General features: G+C 48.4%; 1 protein-coding gene across 1 annotated transcript in view; it reads right to left on the bottom strand.

Annotated features, from left to right (window-relative positions):
• The window catches only part of SRRM4 (serine/arginine repetitive matrix 4), a 218126-nt gene extending 202065 nt beyond the window's left edge, over nucleotides 1-16061 (bottom strand). The window contains exons 1-2 of the mRNA XM_077835343.1: nucleotides 16040-16061; nucleotides 9589-9688 (exon numbers count right to left, since the gene is read on the bottom strand). Coding sequence (XP_077691469.1) covers nucleotides 9589-9688; nucleotides 16040-16061 — 122 coding nt within the window. The remainder of the gene's footprint in view (nucleotides 1-9588; nucleotides 9689-16039) is intronic.
• Between the last annotated feature and the right edge of the window lie 6535 nt (nucleotides 16062-22596).

The following is a 22596-nucleotide window of genomic DNA, read 5'->3' as shown; positions in this document are numbered from 1 at the left end:
ACACAGAGGATATCCCCTGGCTAGAGGGCCTCCGCAGCGGGCACGGTGGGGGGCGGGAATTGGCCAGCTCTGCATCACTCCCCTCTCCTTGCAAGCACCCCCACTGTAAGGAACAGGCCTGGATCCTGTCAGGGACGGGAGGCATGACTGGGGGGTTTGGGCTGCTGGGGCATACACTGGGGCAGCCTCTGAAGCTGTTCTACCCCGCAGCAAGTTCTACCCCGCTGAACCAGCCCTGAGACAAGGGAGGTGAATTGCCTCAGGCCCTGCACCAGCCTCAGCATCCGTGCAGGGTGGATCAGGCCCCACGCCCTACCCCTGAACCTGCCTGTTGCTCTAGCTCGCATGAGCTCCCATAGGATCTCAGAGAGCTTTGCAAAGAGGGGAGTCCCTCCCCTGCCTAATGAAATGCAGGCACCTCCATGCCCTGATGCACCATCACTGAATCATAGAATATCAGGGTTGGAAGGAACCTCAGGAGGTCATCTAGTCCAACCCCCTGCTCACAACACAAATGTAATTTCCAAATCAGACTGGAGGGGTAGTTTGAAACTGGCGGCGTGGAGCAACCCACGCTGGAAGAGGGGCAGGACAACAGGATTTATACTCTCGCGCTGCTGAGAAGCACCAGGGGAACTATCATGACCATGGACCATCAGGATCCTGATTTAACGTTGCTTCCAGAAGGCAACTGCAGAAGGGATGGCCCTTGGGAGTGTGGGGGCAGGGAGGTGCGTAGTTGCTCAGTGGCTTCTAGCAAGAATATCTGATTTCATTGACACTTATATCGTCTAGTGACAGCCCCCTGTAGAACTTGCAAAAGGCGAGTGAGCAGCGCTGTCATCCCCCGTTTACTGATAGGGAACCTGTGGTGCAGAGCGGGGCTGTGACCTGCCCAAGGTCATGCAGTAAGTCAGTGGCAGAGCTTGGATTAGACCCCCTACTTTTCTGACTCCCAGCCTTGTGCCCTCACTGCTGGAAACCATTCTCATCTGTAACCTGCCAGGAGGCTCGTGAGTGGAGCGAGCTAGTGGAATGAAGACAGCTGACAGGCACACCTGCAGGCCTGTCCCAGGAAAAGCACAACTCGCAGACAAGATTCTCTGCAGGTAGTCAGCCAGGAGTGGGGATGGGGGGTACAGGATGTCCTCACCTGTAGGAGCCACCTCCTGAGCCATGCACCAAGAATCCCTCACCTCACACTATGAAAGGCCAAGATCAGAATGGGACAGGAACAGAACCACAGTGCTCTGGCCAGTCCCCACCCACCCCTCTGGCCTATGGTGAAAGAAGAACTGCTGCCCCAGCTCAGCAAGGAAGGCTGGAATTTCCAAAGGGACCCAAGGGAGCGAGGGACTCAATACACCGGGAGAATCTGTAGTTTTTGGAGTGTCTAACTCCAACTAAATGATTTAGTTGGAGATTGGTCCTGCTTTGAGCAGGGGGTTGGACTAGATGACCTACTGAGGTCCCTTCCAGCCCTGATATTCTATGATTCTATAACTCCCTTAGGCAGCTTGGAAACAGCCCACAAAACAGCCTGTAACCCAACAGTGCCCACCTGCTTCAGATTCTGTCCAAATTCACAGAGCAATGCCCAGAAGAGCCTGCTGTCTGAGCGGGAGGGACAAAGTCATAATTTATATTATGCTCCTTTTCTGGTCCGAAAACATTCATCAGCTTTACGCATCTTCCCCTCGACCTAGCCGATAACACCACCACCTAGAGCTCTTATCCAGTGTGTTTCCTCAGTAGATCCTACGTGCTTCACAAGGGAGGTCAGTCTTACTACTCCCCATTTTATAGATAGGGAACCTGACTCACAAAGGGGCAGAGACTTTCCTGTTAGTTGTAGGCCTCACAACAGAAGCCATCCTTGAGGTGGGATTTGCAGGACAACGGGGCAGTGGCCTTACATAGCACACAGAAAGAACAGATCAAGTTGTGCCTTGGTTCACTGCTGTCAGTCAAGCTCAGACTCCGTTCCTGGCTGTGGAGAACTCTGGTCCAGGATTTCTCTGCCATTGTCCCAGGTGAACAGATTTCTAATGCAGTCAGACAGTGAAAGTGAAGGCTCCATCTGTCCTCTCTGTGGGACCCACCCCACTTGTTCTATTTAAATACCTGACGAGGGGCAGGCGCTGCTGGGCCAGCAACCGCACTGCTGTGTGGTCTTCCTGAGCCCCCTCACTGCAGCTGAGAGCTCTGCAGACACAGTGGCAGATCCTGCTCCCACTGAGGTCAACAGGAACTTTGTCATTGACGAGCAAGAGAGAAGGATCGGGCCCAGAACAGACCAAGTTTGCCTCTTGGCTACTTCGGGGGCAAACACAGCTGCACTGACATTTGGCCCAGCAAGCTCCACCAGTGGGGAAGGAGAGTTGGTGTCACTCTGGTGACCCCTTCTGGTCAGTGAGAGCAAGAGCTCTCGGGCTTACAGGTCATCATGCTGCCACTAACGGGAGGAAAGAGAGAATGGAGGGGAAGGGCTTGGCCTGACAGTTTGTTTTCAGCCATCCTAGGCTTGGTTCTCCGCTCACTATTGTTACTTGCATTAGCCCACTCACTGTCCAAGACATGTACTGAAAAGGCCCCCAGTTGCCAAAGGATAAATACACGACGCTGCGGAGTGCTTGGATACTCCCCAGGCCCCTGAGGTGGGGAAGGGATGCAGAGAGGCTAAGTGACTCACCCAAGGTCACACAGGAAGTCTGTGGCAGAGCAGGAACTTGAACCCAGGTCTCCCAACTTGCAGGTTATAGCCCAGGCCACTCCGCCATCCTGTCTCTATCACAGTAGCACTTAGGAAGATAAGAGCCACCAGACTGGCTCAGACCCAAGGTCCATCTAGTCCAGTGTCCTGTCTCTGACAGAGGCAGATGCTTCTGAGGAAGGTGTAAGAACCCTGCAGTAGCAGATGAGGGATGATCTCTTCTCCCCGCCCTCACCCATGAGTCTCATCCTGGTGTCTCATAGTTAGAGACTGGTTTAAACCCTGAAACACAAGATTTAATACCACTTCTTGAATTCATCATCATTAGAGGCCCTAACTGAGATCAGCGAGCCATCGTGCTAAGGTGCCATTCACACATACATAACAAGAGACAGCCTCTGCTCTGAAGAGCTTACAATCTAAACAGAAGTCGCTCACGCTGGTGTAAATGCACCAATCTCAATGGAATTGATCCTCATTTACACTGGATTAAGTGCAAGGAGTATCCGGCCTGCATTTAAATAGCTCATTAATGAGATCTGGTCAATTCAAATAATTCTACATCCCCTCCCTCACTGAGTTTAAGTCATTTTCTCTGGGCCTCTGTTTACCAGTTCAGGCAGCACTCCACAAGGGGACAGAATCATAATGTGCGGACACCCCCTCCGCCTCTCCAGATGGTCTGTGTGACACTCGGAAAACATAGCTCAAACTTCAGCCTATTGGTTGCTGTGAGGATCAGTTCACTGAGCGTGCTTTGAGATCCTTTGCTGAAGGCTACACGTAGGATTGCCGCAGATAAAACGCTTTACCTGGCAGAAAGAAGCCTCCTCTCCTGCAGCAGGGAATGTGCTGGGGAAAGGATAAGAGGCAAAAGCAAGCTGCCGGCTGACGAGGAAGAAGGGGAATAAATGAAGAGCTGCCAGGTCTGGTGGATGGTTACTGGGTGGTGATGAGAGATTGCTTCATACAGCGAGACAGTTCAGTGTCTTGAGCAGGTGGCCTCAGGGATGTGCAAACACCTGGGAAATATGAAGGCAGCGAGTCCCCCCAGCGAGCCTGATGATAAATAAGTGACGAGACTCAAATGCAGAAATGCAGTCTACCTTGAAGGCTGCAGAGGCTCTTGTAAGGCTCGGTGTATATATCACAAGCCAGGGAACCCCAATCGATCACATTCCTGGGGTAGGCTTCGAAGGCACAGACTTAATCAGCCTTGCTAAGGATTGGAGCTGACACCTGGGGGAACATCTATCCGTTAAAACCAGAAACGAGGGGCAGGTTCCAAGAGAGGCTGGCTGGAAGGTTTGTGCTCTGGCCTGGGAAAGTTAGAGAGGAGAGGAGGCACTCCACCGTACCTGGCAAGGAGGAAGAGGTACGTGCATGTAAAGCCATGGCTGTCATTCACATTCAGCACCCACGAGCTCTGAAGGGAACTTCCTTTTAGTCCTCCTAGGCTGTGATGAAAAATCTTGTAAGATGGTAGAACTTAAAGGGAGGGAGGCAACAATCCCTGGGAGGATCATTAGGATTCCTGATGCACTCAAAGCATATAGTATTTGGGTGCATGTAGCAGAGCAACAGAAACACTGTTTGTACCTTTAATTCACTAAGGACTCTGCTGTCTGAGGCGCCTGGCAGCCATTGTGTGTCCAAGTTCATGCAGACTGTTACAGAGGAGACACACACGGTGCTCTCTCATAGAGACTACAGCTCTTTAGTTAATTTGTTAGTCTCTTAAATGAAGGTCATTCTGACTGCAAGCACATCTCTGGAGAAACCTAACAAATAGTCATTATTTAATCCCCTGTGCCAGCACTCGGGGCTCTGCCGAGATGGCTAAAATGCAACATGCAATAAACAACCCTGGAAATCCAATACAGAACTGTGACGAGGGAGGGGGCTTCTTGTGTCAGCAGGCGTTGGAGCCCTGCAGGGAGAGGCTGACCCCTTGCTGCTGACTCCCCATGGCAGTAATAGCTGGTTTGCTCCACCCTGGGCATAAGGGAAATGGTTTGTGGGGCAGGGAGGTTGCTGTAGGGAAACAGCAGCAATTGCAGTAACTGCATGTGCAAAAAATTCCTGCTCCCTGCAGCTTTAGAACAGCCGCACATTTTGTGCCTTCCTGTCACTGACTAGCATCACCATCTCTTTCAGCTTTCTGCAATGGCCCTGCACAGACCCGGATGCCAGCCATGCAGCATGTCTCACGAAGACACTCCTGGGTATTGTGAATGGCGGGCAGCATCCAGCTGGCATGGGGGTGAAGCAGTGGAAGGCGCCAGTGCTCTCTAGCCCCTGTGGTACAAGCACACGCTCTCCCACCTGGTTTTCGGTTTGCTCTTCATTCACTCGATCTTTCCATCAAAGAAAGCTGCGTTCCTGCTGTAGCAGAGCCAGGGTTCGGCCGGCGCTTTTGCACATGCCAACGGCTTTTTCCATTCTGCAAGAACCAAAGGGCTTTCTCTCCTCATCTGCGACAGCCGCCCTGCCCCACTGTTTCGGTGCAGGGAGATGAAAGGGTGTAGCGACAGAGAAGTGAGAGCACTGATTCTCAGCCTTGGAAAAGGGGAAGGAATGAACGAGTGCATGGAGGGGGCAGAGAGAGAGAGAGAGAGAGAGAGAACATGTTCTTTTCTGCCTTTTGTCTCTAAAGCTCTGAAGCCGAGAGTGGAGATGGGGGAAATGTAGATCAAATGTAATTTCCCCTTACAAGCTGCTGTAGAGCACAGGCTTGGTAGGTAGCCAGTGCCCAGGGGCCACTCAGCAATAACTCTCAACCATTTATTTTACAAAAATCATGCTTATTAAAGGTCAAATGTAGCTGGCGGAAGGAGTGGGAGGTTGATACAGGAAAGGGAAAGAGAAGGGGATGCTTTCCAGGGGAAGAAAAAACACACATAACAGGCCCAATCCTCAAATGGTAAAAACAAAACAAACAAACAAACAAACAAACACAGAGGAGCTCCTGCTTTTTACACTAGTTACCCAGCCCACAGAGTCTGTAAAGGCTTCTGCACTGAAACATTATCCACAAAATACAATGTTGCCCCAAGATTCCTAGAACAGCTATGAAGGGGATCAGCTCCAAGGACTGCAGCTTTCCCCTGCATTCACTGCTTCCTCTAGCCAGCAAGTAGCAGCCTCTGATGATGTCAATATCACAAATCAGCTGCATTAAAAGCAATTAGTGGCTAATAAAGTAAAGACAGCTTGTCTCAGTCCCTCCTTGGCTTTGGAAAGAGGAGTCTCTGGTTACAGTGAGAGATCCAGAAACACAGGCCACTGGCTTGCGTTACCAAGTCTTTTGATATTTGGCGGTTTTCTTAAAGTCCCTGCTCTTGGAGTCATGTGACTATGTGAGCATCCCAGCTTTTGTTAAGTAAGTTTCTAGCCCCAATGGATATTGAGACAAGCTTGAAAACGTCACCTTCACAGCTCCCAAACCAGAAGGCAAATACAAATACAAACTGAGCCCAGATCTCAAATAACCTGGTGATTTTTGAGCATTTGGAGTTAGCTGTGCTGCAGGGAGTACTGATCTCCTGGGAGTGCTCATTTAAAGGGACAGCGTGTTTACTGCTCTTTGCACCGGAGGCTTTAAAGTAAGAGTGATTCTTTTGGAGCTACACCAGGCCGAGCCCTCACTCCCATCCCATGCTAGTTAAAGACACGGCATAGGAAAGGCCCAATGTCATTTTAAGAAGCGAGCTGATCGATGTCAATAGCTAGTTCTCATAAAGGTTGAAATTCTGCGGAGCGTCTCCAGGAGGCAAAGCACATGGAGTGGGGGAGGAGGCAGAGGTGCTCTCAGGATTCCGGCTGCTTCAGTAACTTGTGGCCCTATGACAGATTAGCGCAGTCCCTTTCTGCTCTAATATATGGCATCCTCCCAAGAGCTGCCTGTGAATCCTCCATAACGCTCCCTCCCACAACCTCTGACACACCCCCTCCCACTCCCTACACTGGGGCGGGAGAGGGGATCAGCCCGGGGTCTCTTGTCCCAGCTCTACACTGCATCTCTGTTGAGGGAGTCCTCTCCTGGCCTAAGAGATCCACGGCTAAAGCATGATAGCTACTTACCTGTGTGTGTAAGTGTGTGCAGAGAACTAATGCCACAGAACAGTAGGCACCTAGAACATTTTTTTTAAATTGGTAAGTGCTCAGACCTCAAAATTCATCTCATGCAATGTGCGAAACCTGGCTACATTAAGTGAGCACAGTTCATCACTGCTTACACAGAGAGCTGTCACCTGTATACAGGCGGAAAGGTAAGAAGCCTACACCTGGCAGCATAGAAGAAAGAGTTAAACACTTCACTGCTCATGATCTGAGACGGTACCAAATCAGCTAAGGGAAATATATCAATTTGCTTCAGTGATTTAAGAGGTAAGTGCTAAAGTTTGCCTGGTTCTGATTTTGGTTAAAACATAAGAGCAAAGTAAGAGAATAAAGGGCATGTAGCAAAGTCCCTGTTCTACTTCGTGAATTTCTGAAGTAATTTTAAATTAATTCAGGGCTGAATCCAATGTTCACTGAAGTCATGGAAAGACTCTCACTGATTTCAATGGGATCCAGCATTTTAACTGCCCGGCTCATGATTACATGATGTGGATGTTAAAACCTGACTATGGTTCATTTTGATACCTGGGAAAATCACATGACATAACAAAATACTTGTTTCAGTTATCTGGATTTTTGCTTTTAGAATTAACGTTCATACCTGCCACTGATGATCACAGTGACTGGTTGGTATAAACTCGACTAACCTTTAAAAGGGTTTTTAATTAAGGATCCAAATATGGACAGAAATGGTCTTCCTAGAATAGAATTAAGTGAGATTATAGCACCTTGATTACTATGCATTGCATTCACGGAATTTGATCACTAAGTTTGATAAATTCCACACATGCAGTTCTCTTTAGCCATTGTGTACCTATTTATTTTTCCCTTCTGTAACTTTTTATTTCTCTGACTATTGTTTTATCTGGTTAATAAAACCTGTAAATGCAGAAAAAGCCTCAATTTTGCTTTCTTTGGCCTAAGTAACGGATTTGAAATGAATCCATAGGAAAATCTGGGATAGTTAATGAAAATCGTTTAACCTTTTCTCACCTATGTATCTTAACGGACACAGCTCCCACTTCTCTCTCTCTCTCTCTCTCTCACACACACACACACACACACAACCTTCTCTCATCACTCAGTTCATCTCAGCTCAGGCTTCAATTCTTTACAATGCCTGCTCATTAGAGAGCAGTCAAAGCAGAGGAAATTTTGCAAGCTTCACTGCTTAGAGTAGCTGATTCTATCCTCACACTCAGTAGAACTGACCTCCGGGAATATCCCCATCAGAAGGAGCTGTCCCAAAGGTATAGATCTGGCTGAGTCTGGGAGGTGTCAGGGATGTGAGGACGTAAGGGGAGTGGCCAATAGATGGGCACACAAAGCCACTAACTTAAACAGTCCCTGGGACTGCTCTAAGTAGCACCAGCAGCCATGCAAGCCCAGAGTTTAAAGGATGCAAAATGATGTAACCTTTACTCCTAGACCCAGGCTGGGCCGCCACAGAATCTATCCCATGCTGAATGGACCCTTCAAGACAGCCTATTCCCACACTGCCTCCCCTTGCTCACGTATCCTTTGGTGAACATTCAGTGAGGTTCCGAACAGTGGGGAAGGCAAGGCCGGGCTGCAAGAAATCAATGCTGGCCAAGTGGCTGAGGAATAAGTGAAGGGAAAGAAGTGGCATGTCCTAAAAGCCTGTTATGTATAATGGAGAGGAAGAAAACTACTGTAAAATAAAGGCACTCAACAGTGTCGCTTTGAGCATTAAATGGGCTTCTACGACAAAAGCTCTTTCTGTTTAAAAAGCTTCCCGATTTGAACTGGAGGCATTGCTATGTTCTGACAAAGCCTGGGCTCCCTCACTTATCCAGAGTCCTGGCAGCACGTGCTTTTAACCTGCCTTGTAATGACTGACTCCTGCCAGCGACCAGGTGGCCCTGCCGGTTTCCACTGCAGGGCAGACTTGGCTTGCTCTCAAAATAAACCCGCGCTCTTTGCGTTTCATGAGATGAGCCTGGCTCGCTGGGGAGGGGAAGAGGACATGGTCTCCAGGGGTTGGCTCAGGAGGAAGAGAATGTTCTTCCAGTGATCAGTGCCTGTGTGGGATGGAAACAATCAAGCGTGATCACAGACATGCCAGGCAGACACAGACCCAGCATCATTGCCAACGTGTATTATTCTCTTGAAGATTTGTCCCTTGGTTTCTGGAGACTCGAGAGATCTAAAGAGTTAGGTCACTTCCTGCCAGAGGGAGGGCAGTGCTGCCCCTTTCAAACTCACCTTACATTTATCCAGCAAACACACACACACACACACACTTGGGGAAAGCAGGGCGGAATCAGGCTCCTCCAGAGACTGGCGCAGGTAACTTCTGAAATCCCAGCTATGGAGGGTTCATTAATTAAGCAATATTTCCCTGGAGAGGGGAGGAGAGGAGACCGAGTGCCCGGGCTCTCTCTCTCCCCCCCCATTCCATGTGTAGAGTAGATGAGAGATGTCTGACATCCTGCTCTTCAAGGCTTACTGCGCCACGTGACACTCAAAGTCAGTGGCTGTTCATCTCCCCGAATGCCAAGCCAGCAGGGACAAGGGGGTCTCTGGCCTCTCTGAGAGCACGAGCTCTAAGGGATCATAACTGTGTGCTGCTGGGAGGCTAGATGGCAGAATGGATTCAATAAAAGTCACAAAGGAAGCGAGTTCCAGGGTCTCAGCCAGGGGTGTATAGGGGTGACAAGGGCCGGAGGGGTGCCTATCCATGACAGCAGCAGCAGCAGCCAAGCAGCCACACCGGCGTGGTAAGGACGTACCTGCGCTCAGCAGAAGCTCCGAAGTGGAGTAGCAGGAGACATTTGCAACCCACCAGGACTAAGGCAGAGACGCAGCAGGGTGAGGTGGGATTGGTGAGAGCTGTGAAAGGGAGACCTAGAGAAGAGGTGTTACACACTGGGATTGAGGTACAGCCATGAAGCTGCATTAATGGAGGCTGGTGCTTGGCTAGAAGGAGTTAAGGCAGGTCAGGCCTGAGGTGCTCTAGTCTAGAAGAGCTTTGCTGGCAAGAGAGCACACCGGTTCAGATTCCTGGCTCCAGCCAGAGCTGCCTGTCTCTCACTGTCATGGGCGTGAGAATTCACCCCCACCATTCCCAAAGGAAAGCCTGGTGCAGCGAGACACAGGAAACCAACGTACAGAAGAAACCTGAGAGGCAGGACAACCGGGCTCCTGCGTGAGCCCACGAGCAGCCTGGTCCCAGTAAGGACTGACTGCAGCTGGGAGCCACAGGGCAGCTTTACGTAGCTCCCCAATCCTGGAATTGCTTTTCCAAGGTTCTAACCCCAGAATGATTAGAGCAGCCTTAAGGCTGCTCTAATTTACACCATCTCAGGGGCTGTTACACCAGCAGGAGCTCAGTGTGCTTTGGTTATGCTTTCAGCACTCCTCCAAGACACACCCGGTGTCAGAGAGGGGAGGGTTGAGATGGGGCTTGTTCCGAGCTCTACATCAGACAAGGATTCCCTCTTACCAAAGTGACACCCAACTGGCCCCTTAGGATTGTTACAGGAGTGCTCTATAAATGGGAGATGTCTCCCTGTACGAAGATAGTTAACAGATTAATTACCAGTAGATGGCACTCGTGAATACATAGCATGGATCAGGTTTGGTAAGACCAATAAAACTTCTGGTTATTGTACAGTGCAGCTTTTTACATCCACTCTTAACACAGGCACCTCACATGCACAAAGAGGTAAGGGCACATCACTCTCTCCATTTTACAGCTGGGGAAACTGAGGCACTGAGCCATTAAGGGATCAGACCATGGTAACACAGAAAGGTTGTGACAAAGCTAGGAAGAAAACCCAGCTTCAGTATAACCCAGTACAGTGCCTTAACCATGAGATCATCCTTCCTCTTATAAATCCTTCCGTTATAAAGGACAGGTAGAGTAGCAGAAAGGAATTGCACCTCCTGCTGTTGAAATGCAGCCACCTCTGGGGTTTAACATGACCATTTTTAACCAGTGTGTAGCAGACGCTACTCAGCAGTTAGCACAGGAAAAGATAGCTGCAACTGCATGTGGAATTTATTTTAGGTAGGCAGAATAATACTGTACCCTTGTGCAGCTTCTAACAGCAGATCCATAGCAGCTCTTGGAATCTTCTACACGACACTATGCCAACTCCCCCCTGCCTCTGGCACCAGGGACTCCGGGTAGAGCCATCTCCAGGGTGCCATACAGCAAGACTTTTAGCGGTGGCTGAAAATCCCAGTGCAGTGCGTCACAAAGCCCGGTGATCACCATTTAGGACCAACGCTACCCAGCAAAGGAGCTTGAGAGAGGAGAAAGCAGAGCTCAGAAGCTGTTCTGTATTGGGGGAGGGAGTGGTACTTAATGACTCCGGAGCTGCATAATGGGCTCCAGAGCTCTGCCATTAGCTGGAGGCTGCAGGGCTAAGTCTAGGCCCAGAGATAGTCAGACCCACCCCATGGTGGCTGTTGGCCACCTAGCCGGTCTCACGGCAGTTCCTAGAGCAGCGTTCACCTTGGGAGGGCAGCACTGGGGAAGTTTGTACTGCTGCTTCCTTTGCCGTACCAGGTCCGTCACTAAACGGCGGGGTTTGTTTCCCAGTGCTATTGAGCGAGGTACAGTCAGAGGGTGGAAGTCAATGGGGCTACCTGCGGGCAGGTGGTAGGCAGGATCTAGCCCTTGTAACGCGCCGTTTCCCACTTCCTCCTGCTGCCAGCTACCCAGCATTCAGCACTAGCCGTGTTCTCCTGCACCCACCCCAGATATTAGCATCTGGCCTCTTTCGCAGACTGACCTGTGTCCTGTGCTCCGCTCTGCAGAGAAGCTTTGGAGCGAGGAGCCCTCACACACCAGTAATTCAGAGATTGTGGAAGGGGTTTTGTTTGAGGCCAGCACTATCTTCCATGATGCTTCTTGAGCGCAACCTCTTATGATGAGATTCTGAGTGGCAAATGCCCCGGTTTCGTGGTGGATACAATACACACAAAGGTGAATACCTAACTGTGAAGTGCTGTACTCTGCTCTCCTTGCTCACAGTAAGTAGCACTTACTCACAGAAGGAGCCCCATTGAAACCAGTGGGACTCCTCATGTGAGTCAGTATTACTCAGTGTGAGTAAGGGTTGCAAAAATCAGGGCCTTGTGTGCAATTTCACTTGTTATGGATAATTCGTGAAGTTGCACCCTTGCCTGCACATTGAAATGGGGTGTCTGAATTCCCGGGGGAAAAGAACGGTCACCAGTTTAAAAAAAAAATACATGTGTTCCTCAGGGTAACCAAAGTAACATAGCTTAGGCATCCCCAGGGGGATGCATGGAGAAGTACTAAATTGCAGGCAAGACTGAGTGAAGAAGGATGGTCCAGTGGTAGGGCTTCTGCCTAAGATTTGGGAGGCCTGGCTTCAAAGTCCTCCTCTTCCACGGCCCTCCTGTGTGAGCTTGGGCAAGTCACTAAGTCTTTCTGTACCTCCCCTGCCTCCCAGGGATGTTGTGAAGGTAAATGCATTACAGTGTGGCAGGTGCCCAGGTAAAGTACCTGAGGGAGATGGAACACAGTGAGAAATTCAGCACTCAAGGAATTCCCATCAGACATGTTCACAGTGGCCGATGGAGAGGGGGACTCAGAGTAGCTGGGAGCAGAAGGCCTGGAAAGAGGGGTGGAAGGGCAGAGAATTCCTGTCACAACCTCCCCTGGTGAAAAGTGGTGTCTATTCCGGTCGTGACACACAAACAAAGAGCCAATTTCTGCTCATTTACACTTGGGCATCTTGGTTGTAAGGGGGCAGAACTACACTGGATACTGACTTAACACAACAAAGTGATCAAGCCACCATTAACTATTGCCACCATTTGCTTTAAGATACTCTTGCCTTTAACTCGTTCTATTATTTCATTGATCCTCAAGGTATTTCATAGAGTTACATTAATCAGGTCCATTTCAGTGGGGGTTTTCCCTCTTAGTCAACGTTCCATGGGCTGAAATCCTTTTCCTTTGTAGGAAGCATCTTTACAAATGTAAAGACTACAGGAATGCTCAGGTTGCAAGCCTGGGTTCCTAAGCTGCACCTCTGTGTTCTGCCTTTATACGCAGGTTTCACAAGACCTTAGAGCCAGATTTTCAAGTGCTCAATGCTCACAATTGGGCCTCACATTTTCAAAGAGAGCTCAGATCTAGAGCCAGTTGACTTTTTTGACCAAACAGATTTTCCCAATGAAACAGGGACTTTGTCAAAATCTATTTTTTCCTCGCAGGAAAATGTTGGTTTTGACAAAAGTTTTCCAGTGGGAAAATTCAAAAACCAACCAACTTCCAAAGTCAATTCAAATCAACACTGTAACCCAAAATATTTAACTGCAAGGTTGACATTCTGACAGTGGTAGCATTTTGAAATAACACGTTTTGATCAAAAAAGCATCAAGATTGTTTGGTTCAGAAGACCAAATCTAAAGTCTTCTGAACTTTCCCATTTGGTGAAAAGTCAACGTTTTGACTTTTTTTTTGGTCCTGTTTTAGGATGAAAACAATCCAAATATTGGAACCTCCCATGGGACAGAAATTCCACTTTCTGAAGAGCTCAAGTCAGCATTCATTTTGGAAACCTGGGTATTGTGCCCAGAGCGCTCAGCACCCTGCACCTCCCATTATAATACCTCAGGCCAGACTTCCAGCAGAGATTAGTGACTGGTGTGCACGCAGTGTGCAGAGCCAAGCCCACCTGGAAATTCCAGACTTGGAGGCTTAGATCAGCACTTCCATGCCAAATGGGTTCATGGGGATTTTTACATCTAACAGCGACCATCCCCTCCCCTTTGGAAGTGAGCAGAGAGTTGTACTCATGCCCAGCAGCTGGCCTGTTGAGTTCTAACCCCACTTCTAACAGTCACTCCCTGGGTGACCTTACAGCCATGGATTTTCATAGATTCCATGGCCAGAAGGGACCTCTGCAATCATCTAGTCTGACCTCCTGCATAACACAGGCTGGAGAACTGCCCCAAAATAGTTCCCAGAGCATTAGGCAAGACACCCAAACTCACTGGGCTTCAACCCCATCTGAAAAGGGGGCTACTAATGCACCCGTTTGGAAAGTATCGGCGTACTGAAGGAGGCAGTCTGTGACTCCACGTTAAGGCTGGTGAAATCTGAGTATGGCACTCGCAGCCAATTTGGGGTTTGTGTCCTGCTTCCGAGCAGTGTGCTCTGAGGTTGGTTCTCCCGTTCTTGAGCCACTGCAGGACAGCTGGACTTTCATGTCTATCAGTTAGGAGCTGTAAAAGATGCCAAGAATGACCTAAGCTGACATGAATTTAGCATAGTTACTTCTGGCCAGGACAAGGGAGGCTTGTAGGAACACAGGAACTGCCAAACCAGACGAGACCAGTGTATCCTGTGTTGAGTTCCCTGACTCTGACAGTAGGCGATAAGAGATACTTCAGAGGAAGGAGTGTGGTTAAGAACCATCACGACAATGGATAGCTTTCTGCTCAAACTTGCCAAAGTTTCTTAACAGCAGGTATTTAGTGGCTAGTTTAGTCCTGAAGCATAAGGGTTTATCTCACTTGCACATTTTAATTCTATCTAGTGTAAGTGCAAATATTCTCATGTTTATATAAATGACAAATCATTTTTGAATCCTACTAAGCTCTTTGCCTGCATAATATCATGTGGCAATGAGTTCCACAAGGCTGTATGTTTACATTTTAAAAAGCACCTGCTTTTAGCTCCTCTTCTTATCCATTTTAAATTTGTGGCCTTTTTAACTTCACCAAGCACACCTTTTTCTTCTCATGAGAGAAGGTAAACAGGAGCACTTGACTGAACTTCTCCAAACCATTCATTATTTTATGTTCCTCTGTCATGTCCTCTCTAAACTAATTTTCTAAACTCCTTCTCTGTGGGAGAGCCTTTCTATTCCACTAATCATTCTGGATGTCTTCTATCTGTCTTTCTCTCTCTGCTATATCTTTATTGAGATGGGGGAGCCAGAACTGAATGCATTATTCAAGGTGTGGGTGTACCGTCCCTTTATATAATGGCATTATCATATTTTCAATACTATTCTCTAGTCTTTTCTCAATACAGCTGAAAAGGTTTGCTTTTTTCGACCGCTGCTGTGCATTGAGCGGAGGCTTTCACGGAGCTGTCCACAATGACTCCTCGGTCTCTTTCCCAGGTGGTTATTATGGAGCCCAGCAATGTATTCAAATAATTAAAAACGTTCCTTCCAAAGTGCATAACCTCACGCTTATTGTCTCGCACATTGAATTTCATCTGCTATTGTGCTGCTTCTTCGCTGGTTTTCTTAGATCCTGCTTAGGCTCCTTACTGTCTCCTCTAGTCTTGACAAACCTAAATAATTGTGAAGTCCTCAAATTTTGCCATTTCACTCTTCACTCTTCTCCCAAAATCTGTTCATGAACGCTGCTCCTAGAAGGGGGCTGTGGGACACCCCCCCTCCTTCCATGCTCAAACCTGAACAGTTACTCTTACCCCTTTGCTTTTTGTCCCTTCAGTTGTGCACCTTACTCCCTTTGTCTTTGTCCCGGGCTACATCGTGGTCCTCTGTGTTGGCAACACAGCTCCACCAGCTTATTAGAAATCTCATTGTAGAGTTTTGGTTCTTGGTCCAAAAGTCAGGGGCCCTGAGAGCTTCCCTCCAAATATCTGTCTGTGTCCATGTCTGCCTCTAGCTGCTGGCCGCATGCTGAGGTGCTGTCACAGGGGCATTCTTAAACACAGCTCTGTCCCAGACAGGAGCGTAGTCGCTGGTACTGGAAGCTGCATGCAACTTGGACTGAATGCCGAGCAGGCCTATTTGCAGTGCTGGGTGACATCCAGCCGGAAATAGATACATGGCAAGAAGAGGCCGCAGTGTGGGAGGCGCTGGGGGCTTGTGGGAAAGTGGAAACAGGCCTGTCGCCATGGCAGAGCTTTAATCCTCACCATGTGGCTACTTATTTAGCTCAACAGCTGTTTGTGAGGAACTTTATCCAAAGGTGTTTCAAAAATCCCAGTAAAGTCTATCTCCTTTATCTTGTAGTCTATAGATTCCCTAAAGAATTCTAATAGACTAGAGAAGCATGGGTTTTCTGGTACAGAAGTTGATCTGGTTCTCTCCAATCATCTCAGAGTCTTAAACCTCTGTATTGAATGATTGTTCTTCAAGCATATGTCCCCTGTGTGTGTGTGTACGTGCGCACCTCACACACTAGTGTTGGGGAGCTTTTCCCTAGCAGTACCTGAAGGGGTGGCTCCACCCATCGCCAAGCTGCTTGTGCTGCAAAGCGAGGGTAAAATGGGCAGAGTTGCCCTGCCCTCCCTCACTTTATGCTGTCTGCGGTCAGAGTATTATGGTTTCTTGGGAACTGCTTATCTAGAGGCTCTGGCTTTTGTCACTCGACACTTCAAGATTTCTGATTTGGTTTATCTCATTTTAAATTTTAAATTTTTTATGGAGTACTAATTTTATTTAAAGTTTCTGTATTGGGTTTTGTCGTTTAGCAGGGCCTTCAGACCCTGCCCAATATCGGGAGGGCCTAGGCCCAGGGCCTTCGGTTTCAAGCCATGTACAGGCTGCAAAAAGTCGTCTGTCGGTGACCATCATTTGTGCTATCTAAAGTGCCTGGCTGAGGGCTATGTTAGAGACAGATGAGCCACTTGTCATGGCTTCAAGAACAGGACAAAGAAGCACAGGGAAGAGCGTCTCCATTACATCCTCACGGAGGCAGCCCTGAGACCGGTGTTGGCACCTCCTTAGTCAGTGAAGGGAAGCTCCTCATTGATGCCTTCCCAAAGTGCTCCCTCAGCCCTTCCAGGAGAACAGAGCGGGAGTTGATCCTCAGCTCTGGGACTGTCGTCTTTGAGGCTCAGGGCTTCTGAACAGTCCCAGCCTCAGAAGCATACATAAAAATTGGTGTTTGGGAAGGCAGTTTGGTGCCGATGGTAGAATGCTCCCAGGAACCAGCAACCATAGTCTGCTCAAGCTTTGAGCTTCTGGCTGTTGCCCTGGGCTCTTTCCTACCTTTCTGCCCTATCTTCTGGCCCACCTCTGGGTTATACTACTTCCCCCTCTCAGCTTCCTGCTGGAGTCCCTAGTGCAAGGCAGTATCCCAGGGCTCAGTCTCCACCTAGCCCTCCTCCTTGTACCAAGCCAACTCCCCTCCCCTCTAGGGAGTGATGGCACAGCTCCTCCCTGTAGACCTCCTCCTACCACCAACTTCCTCTCTTTATAAGCCTGTCCCAGCTCCTGCCCCAGCCATTTGGCCTTACCAGTCCCTGGCTCCCCTCCAGGTGCAGCCTGTAGGTTAATTGGTCTGGTTTAGCTGTTTGTGCCTGGGGTGGGGTGGGCACCCTGTCACATGCCCCTAACACGCTGCTAGAGAAACTCTGGCACCAGTGCGCACACCTACAGTGTAATGCACGTATGCAACATGTCTCGACCAATTGTTATGAAAGGTAACTAACCTCCCCCCATTCCCCGAACCAGTCTACCTGGCACTGACATGGCTGCACTGGATCAATTCAGGACCTTCATTAAAGAGGGGGACCATATGGGTTACTGTCCAGTTTGCCGCTCCAGCAGCCAGTTGTAATGATGACAATGCACGTTGTCTTGTCTGGTGGAAGAGTTTCATACAGACAAGTATCATTTGGTGGAGTCCCGGCTGCCCGCAGTGTGCAATCAGGCCCAATGAATCCAGTGGCTAGATGGGGAGGACTCTTTTCAGCTTAGCCTGTTCTAGAGTCTGGACTACAGTTAACAGACACCCGGGACCGCTATGAGTGTGACGTGTGCACACCCTCTGACCTTTCGAATAAACCCCCAAACCTAGCTCCCACTAAACACACCTCTTTAGCATGAATCTGGTGTAATTTAAATCTAAGTGCTTGAAAAGTTGGTCCGATTGAATGTAAATGGGAAGTTTCTGGGTTGTAAAGCAGGCCTCTTGCAGGGTTATGTCACTTCCATTTCGTTGCAATTACAGAGAGGGGTTCACTGCAGCACAGAAGTGAAGTGTCTTCTCCAGCCTCTTACAGTGAGCGAGTGGCAGAGCTGGGAATGGAACCCAGGAGTCCTGACTCTTGGTTTAAAGAAAAGGAGGACTTGTGGCGCCTTAGAGCCTAACCAATTTATTTGAGCATAAGCTTTCGTGAGCTACAGCTCGCTTCATCGGATGCATAAAGTGGAAAATGCAGTGAGGATGTTTTATACACACAGCCCATGAAAAAATGGGTGTTTATCACTTCCAAAGGGGGAGAGAAAACCTTTTGAAGTGATAAACACCCATTTTTTCATGGGCTGTGTGTATAAAACATCCTCACTGCATTTTCCACTTTATGCATCCGATGAAGCGAGCTGTAGCTCACGAAAGCTTATGCTCAAATAAATTGGTTAGTCTCTAAGGCGCCACAAGTCCTCCTTTTCTTTTTGCGAATACAGACTAACACGGCTGCTACTCTGACACCTTACTCTTGGTTTGTTGCTCTGTCTAAACCCTCCCCCTCCCCTGAGTCTCCGAAGGGTTTTTCTAGGGTGGGAAACAAGATACAACCCATCCGTGTGCTCTCTGTCCCCTCCACATGCAGCAGAAATCAATTTCTTTGCTTTTTATGGAAGGGTGCTTCACAGGCAATCACCTGTACCACAAAAGACTTTCAAAGGCAGAGTGTGAGGATTGGCACAATTGTCCTATTAGGGCCAGAGCAAGTCTGGCTCTTTCATGAGGTGGCATTGATGGGCTGCTGGGTCGTTTTGCTGAGCTGGATTGAAAGACATTGTGCAGCTGGCGCTGTTTTCAACAGACAAAGAACAGTGCACAAAGGTCCTTTTATGAAGATGGAGTGAGGGACAAGCATATTGCAGCTTTGTGGGGGGGGGGGGGTACGCGCAGCGGCAGCAGACTGTAATGTGGAGAGATTGACAAGGGCCATGGTTTTCCCCAGGGTAGCCAGACAGTGGGTGGTGGCCTTGCAACGGGAACTGTTATTTGCACCCCATGGGGGCACAGTCAGACCTGATCGCAGCCATGCCTGCCCAAGAGGAGGGAGCATTGGCTCAGAGTTCATAGCTTCCAGGCTGCTGCTGCATTTTGAATCAGGTAATGTGGGGAGTACAGTTGGCTGGATATGTTTTCCCTTCCCACGAGAAAAATTATGATTTCAAAAATTTTCTTGTTCCACATCAGGATGAAACCAAGGCCTGAAGTCCTTCATGAAAAAGAAGAGAGCATGCGTGCATGCCCACCCTTGGCTAGCCATAGCCCCATGGTTAGGATCCTCACCTGGCATGCAGGTGATGGAGATTCCGGTCGCTAGTTAGAATCGGTAGAGCATGGACTTGAACCTGGCTCTCTTATATCCCAGATGAGGCCATAGCCACTGGGCTAATGGCTCATATGTGGTGGTCTCTCTCTGGCTTTGACTGTAAATCCCATCTGGGACCTGCAATGCCTTATCGACTCTAGAACATTTCTGCGAGAAGGTTCAGGTTTGATGGATAGGCATTTTCCGATCACAACACTTTTTGTTGAAAAGGAGGCAGTGTCCCAGGCCAGAGTCTTTAGTTAGGTTCTTTGGATATTGATCTGACCCTGAATAAGTAATAAACAACGTACGATGTGGCACGTGACTGTTTTCTTTTTGTTAAGGCAAAATTACAATAAAAGCGTTATCCTGACCAGCTCCAGTCACGCGTGCTAGAACGTCACCTTTCCAGACACACAGCCTGGCACCCTTAATCAGGTGGAAGGTACTGCATTAGGTAGCAACCTACTAATAGACATGGGATCAAACTCCAACTATGAGATGTAGCTCTCTCCTGGGCAGATCACACCCACCCTGGACAGATCCACCGGGGCAATCCTTGTCTAGCTTGTCACATCCACAAAGTCTCGTTGAATTGTTGCAGTCACTTGGTATTTCTAGCTACCTAAAATAGGTGTGGAGAAGAGACTGCCACTTGCACCTGAGCTATGTTAACCCCTTGGCTGCTGCATCCCATTGCAGATCCCAGGCTGCGGCAGAAAGCAATGGCTTTACATTGGCACGTTGGCATTTCAATGACCATGATCTGTGCAGTGCAGCGATACTGCAGACAGGGTGTGCATTGGGAGAGTTTGTAGACCCCGAAACTGAGAAGACTGCACTTAATGACCTTCAGAGGAACAAGAGGAGTGCAAGGCATTTGCTCTGGCTGTCAAATAATCTGTAAAGGTGGCTGTGGAGAGGTGAAAGCTTTGGGCTCTTACACACATTCTTAGTCACATCCGTTTCCAGGTCCTATTCAGGTATAACTTAGCCTGGTTTAATGGGCATTTAAATTAGCCACAAATGGAACCGCACTGCAGCTGCAACAGTGTGCAAACACATAAAATTACAGCATTTCACTCGTACCTCTTAGCGGGCAGCATCTGCTCCTGAAACTTTCTATTTGTCCTGTCGGGGCCATAAAAGTTTACACATTAGCAGTTGTGCTAACAATTAATAAAGCAAAGTGTTTAGTAGAATCCCTGTTGCTTCTTTTCTGTCCTGTTGTGGGGTGGCCGGAGAATGGCAACAGATGCTTCCTGCTTTGGCAGTTCCAATAAGTTCAAATGCTGGCTGATGCCTCATCTAAGAGTGTGGAGTTGAGGGGGCCGGTCCAAGCAGGAGGGGGCCAGTGGCTCAGAGCAGGGCCTGGGGAAGTGGGTGGCTTGGAGCCTGGCTTTGCTGCTACAGCAGCGGATAGGTGATGAGGCTTTTTCTTGCTCAGAGGTTTTTAAACTGCCCCTCGGTGCAGCGAGCCTGTGATGTTACCACAGTGGAAGCTCTTACACCCAGATTCTCAAGGTATTTAGGTGCCAGTGGGAATTAGGCCCTTTTGAGTATGTGGGCCTTAGCGTCTAATAGTGGGGGGCAGGAAATCCTTCAGTCTAAGAACAGTGTTAACCCTTGGGACCAACCACAGAGCGTGCTGATAGCTGTGGCCCTTAGCTGTAAACTGCAGTGCTTAGCAAGATGCTGATTGATCAGCCTGGAAGGAATGATCAATAACCTGATGTGTGAGCAAGCGAGAGGGAATGTTGGGGGGGGGGGGGAGGAAGGAAACAGTGGGGGATGGAGGGGGGGAATAAACATGGGGAAACAGTTTTACTTTGTGTAATGACCCATCCACTCCCAGTCTCTATTCAAGCCAAAGTTAATTGTATCCAGTTTGCAAATTAATTTCAATTCAGCAGTCTCTCATTGGAGTCTGGATTTGAAGTTTTTTTGTTGTAATATCGCAACTTTCATGTCTGTAATCGCGTGACCAAAGAGATTGAAGTGTTCTCCAACTGGTTTTTGAATGTTACAATTCTTGATGTCTGATTTGTGTCCATTTATTCTTTTACGTAGAGATTGTCCAATTTGACCAATGTACATGGCAGAGGGGCATTGCTGGCACATGATGGCATATAACACATTGGTAGATGTGCAGGTGAACGAGCCTCTGATAGTGTGGCTGATGTGATTAGGCCCTATGATGGTGACCCCTGAATAGATATGTGGGCACAGTTATTCCTACCTACATGCCTCCAGCTTTCACCCTGACCACACCACACGATCCATTGTCTACAGCCAAGCTCTATGATACAACCGCATTTGCTCCAACCCCTCAGACAGAGACAAACACCTACAAGATCTCTATCAAGCATTCTTACAACTACAATACCCACCTGCTGAAGTGAACAAACAGATTGACAGAGCCAGAAGAGTATCCAGAAGTCACCTACTACAGGACAGGCCCAACAAAGAAAATAACAGAACGCCACTAGCCATCACCTTCAGCCCCCAACTAAAACCTCTCCAACGTATCATCAAGGATCTACAACCTATCCTGAAGGACGACCCATCACTCTCTCAGATATTGGGAGACAGGCCAGTCCTTGCTTACAGACAGCCCCCCAACCTGAAGCAAATACTCACCAGCAACCGCACACCACACAACAAAAACACTAACCCAGGAACCTATCCTTGCAACAAAGCCCGTTGCCAACTGTGTCCACGTATCTATTCAGGGGACACCATCATAGGGCCTAATCACATCAGCCACACTATCAGAGGCTCATTCACCTGCGCATCTACCAATGTGATATATGCCATCATGTGCCAGCAATGCCCCTCTGCCATGTACATTGGTCAAACTGGACAGTCTCTACGTAAAAGAATAAATGGACAAAAATCAGACATCAAGAATTGTAACATTCAAAAACCAGTTGGAGAACACTTCAATCTCTTTGTTCACTCGATTACAGACCTAAAAGTTGCAATTCTTCAACAAAAAAACTTCAAAAACAGACTCCAATGAGAGACTGCTGAATTGAAATTAATTTGCAAACTGGATACAATTAACTTTGGCTTGAATAGAGACTGGGAGTGGATGGGTCATTACACAAAGTAAAACTGTTTCCCCAAGTTTATTCCCCCCCTCCATCCCCCACTGTTCCTCAGACATTCTTGTCAACTGCTGGAAATGGCCCACCTTGATTATCACTACAAAAGGTCCCCCCCACATTCTCCTGCTGGTAATAGCTCACCTTAAGTGATCACTCTCTTGTTACAGTGTGTATGGTAACACCCATTGTTTCATGTTCTCTATGTATATAAATCTCCCCACTGTATTTTCCACTGAATGCATCCGATGAAGTGAGCTGTAGCTCACGAAAGCTTATGCTCAAATAAATTGGTTAGTCTCTAAGGTGCCACAAGTCCTCCTTTTCTTTTTGCGAATACAGACTAACACGGCTACTACTCTGAAACCTGACACAAATATTTGCAA

The sequence above is a fragment of the Eretmochelys imbricata genome, chromosome 15 (assembly GCF_965152235.1).
Source record: "Eretmochelys imbricata isolate rEreImb1 chromosome 15, rEreImb1.hap1, whole genome shotgun sequence".
Classification (NCBI taxonomy): Eukaryota; Metazoa; Chordata; order Testudines; family Cheloniidae; genus Eretmochelys; species Eretmochelys imbricata.
This window is presented reverse-complemented; position numbering and strand designations above follow the sequence as displayed.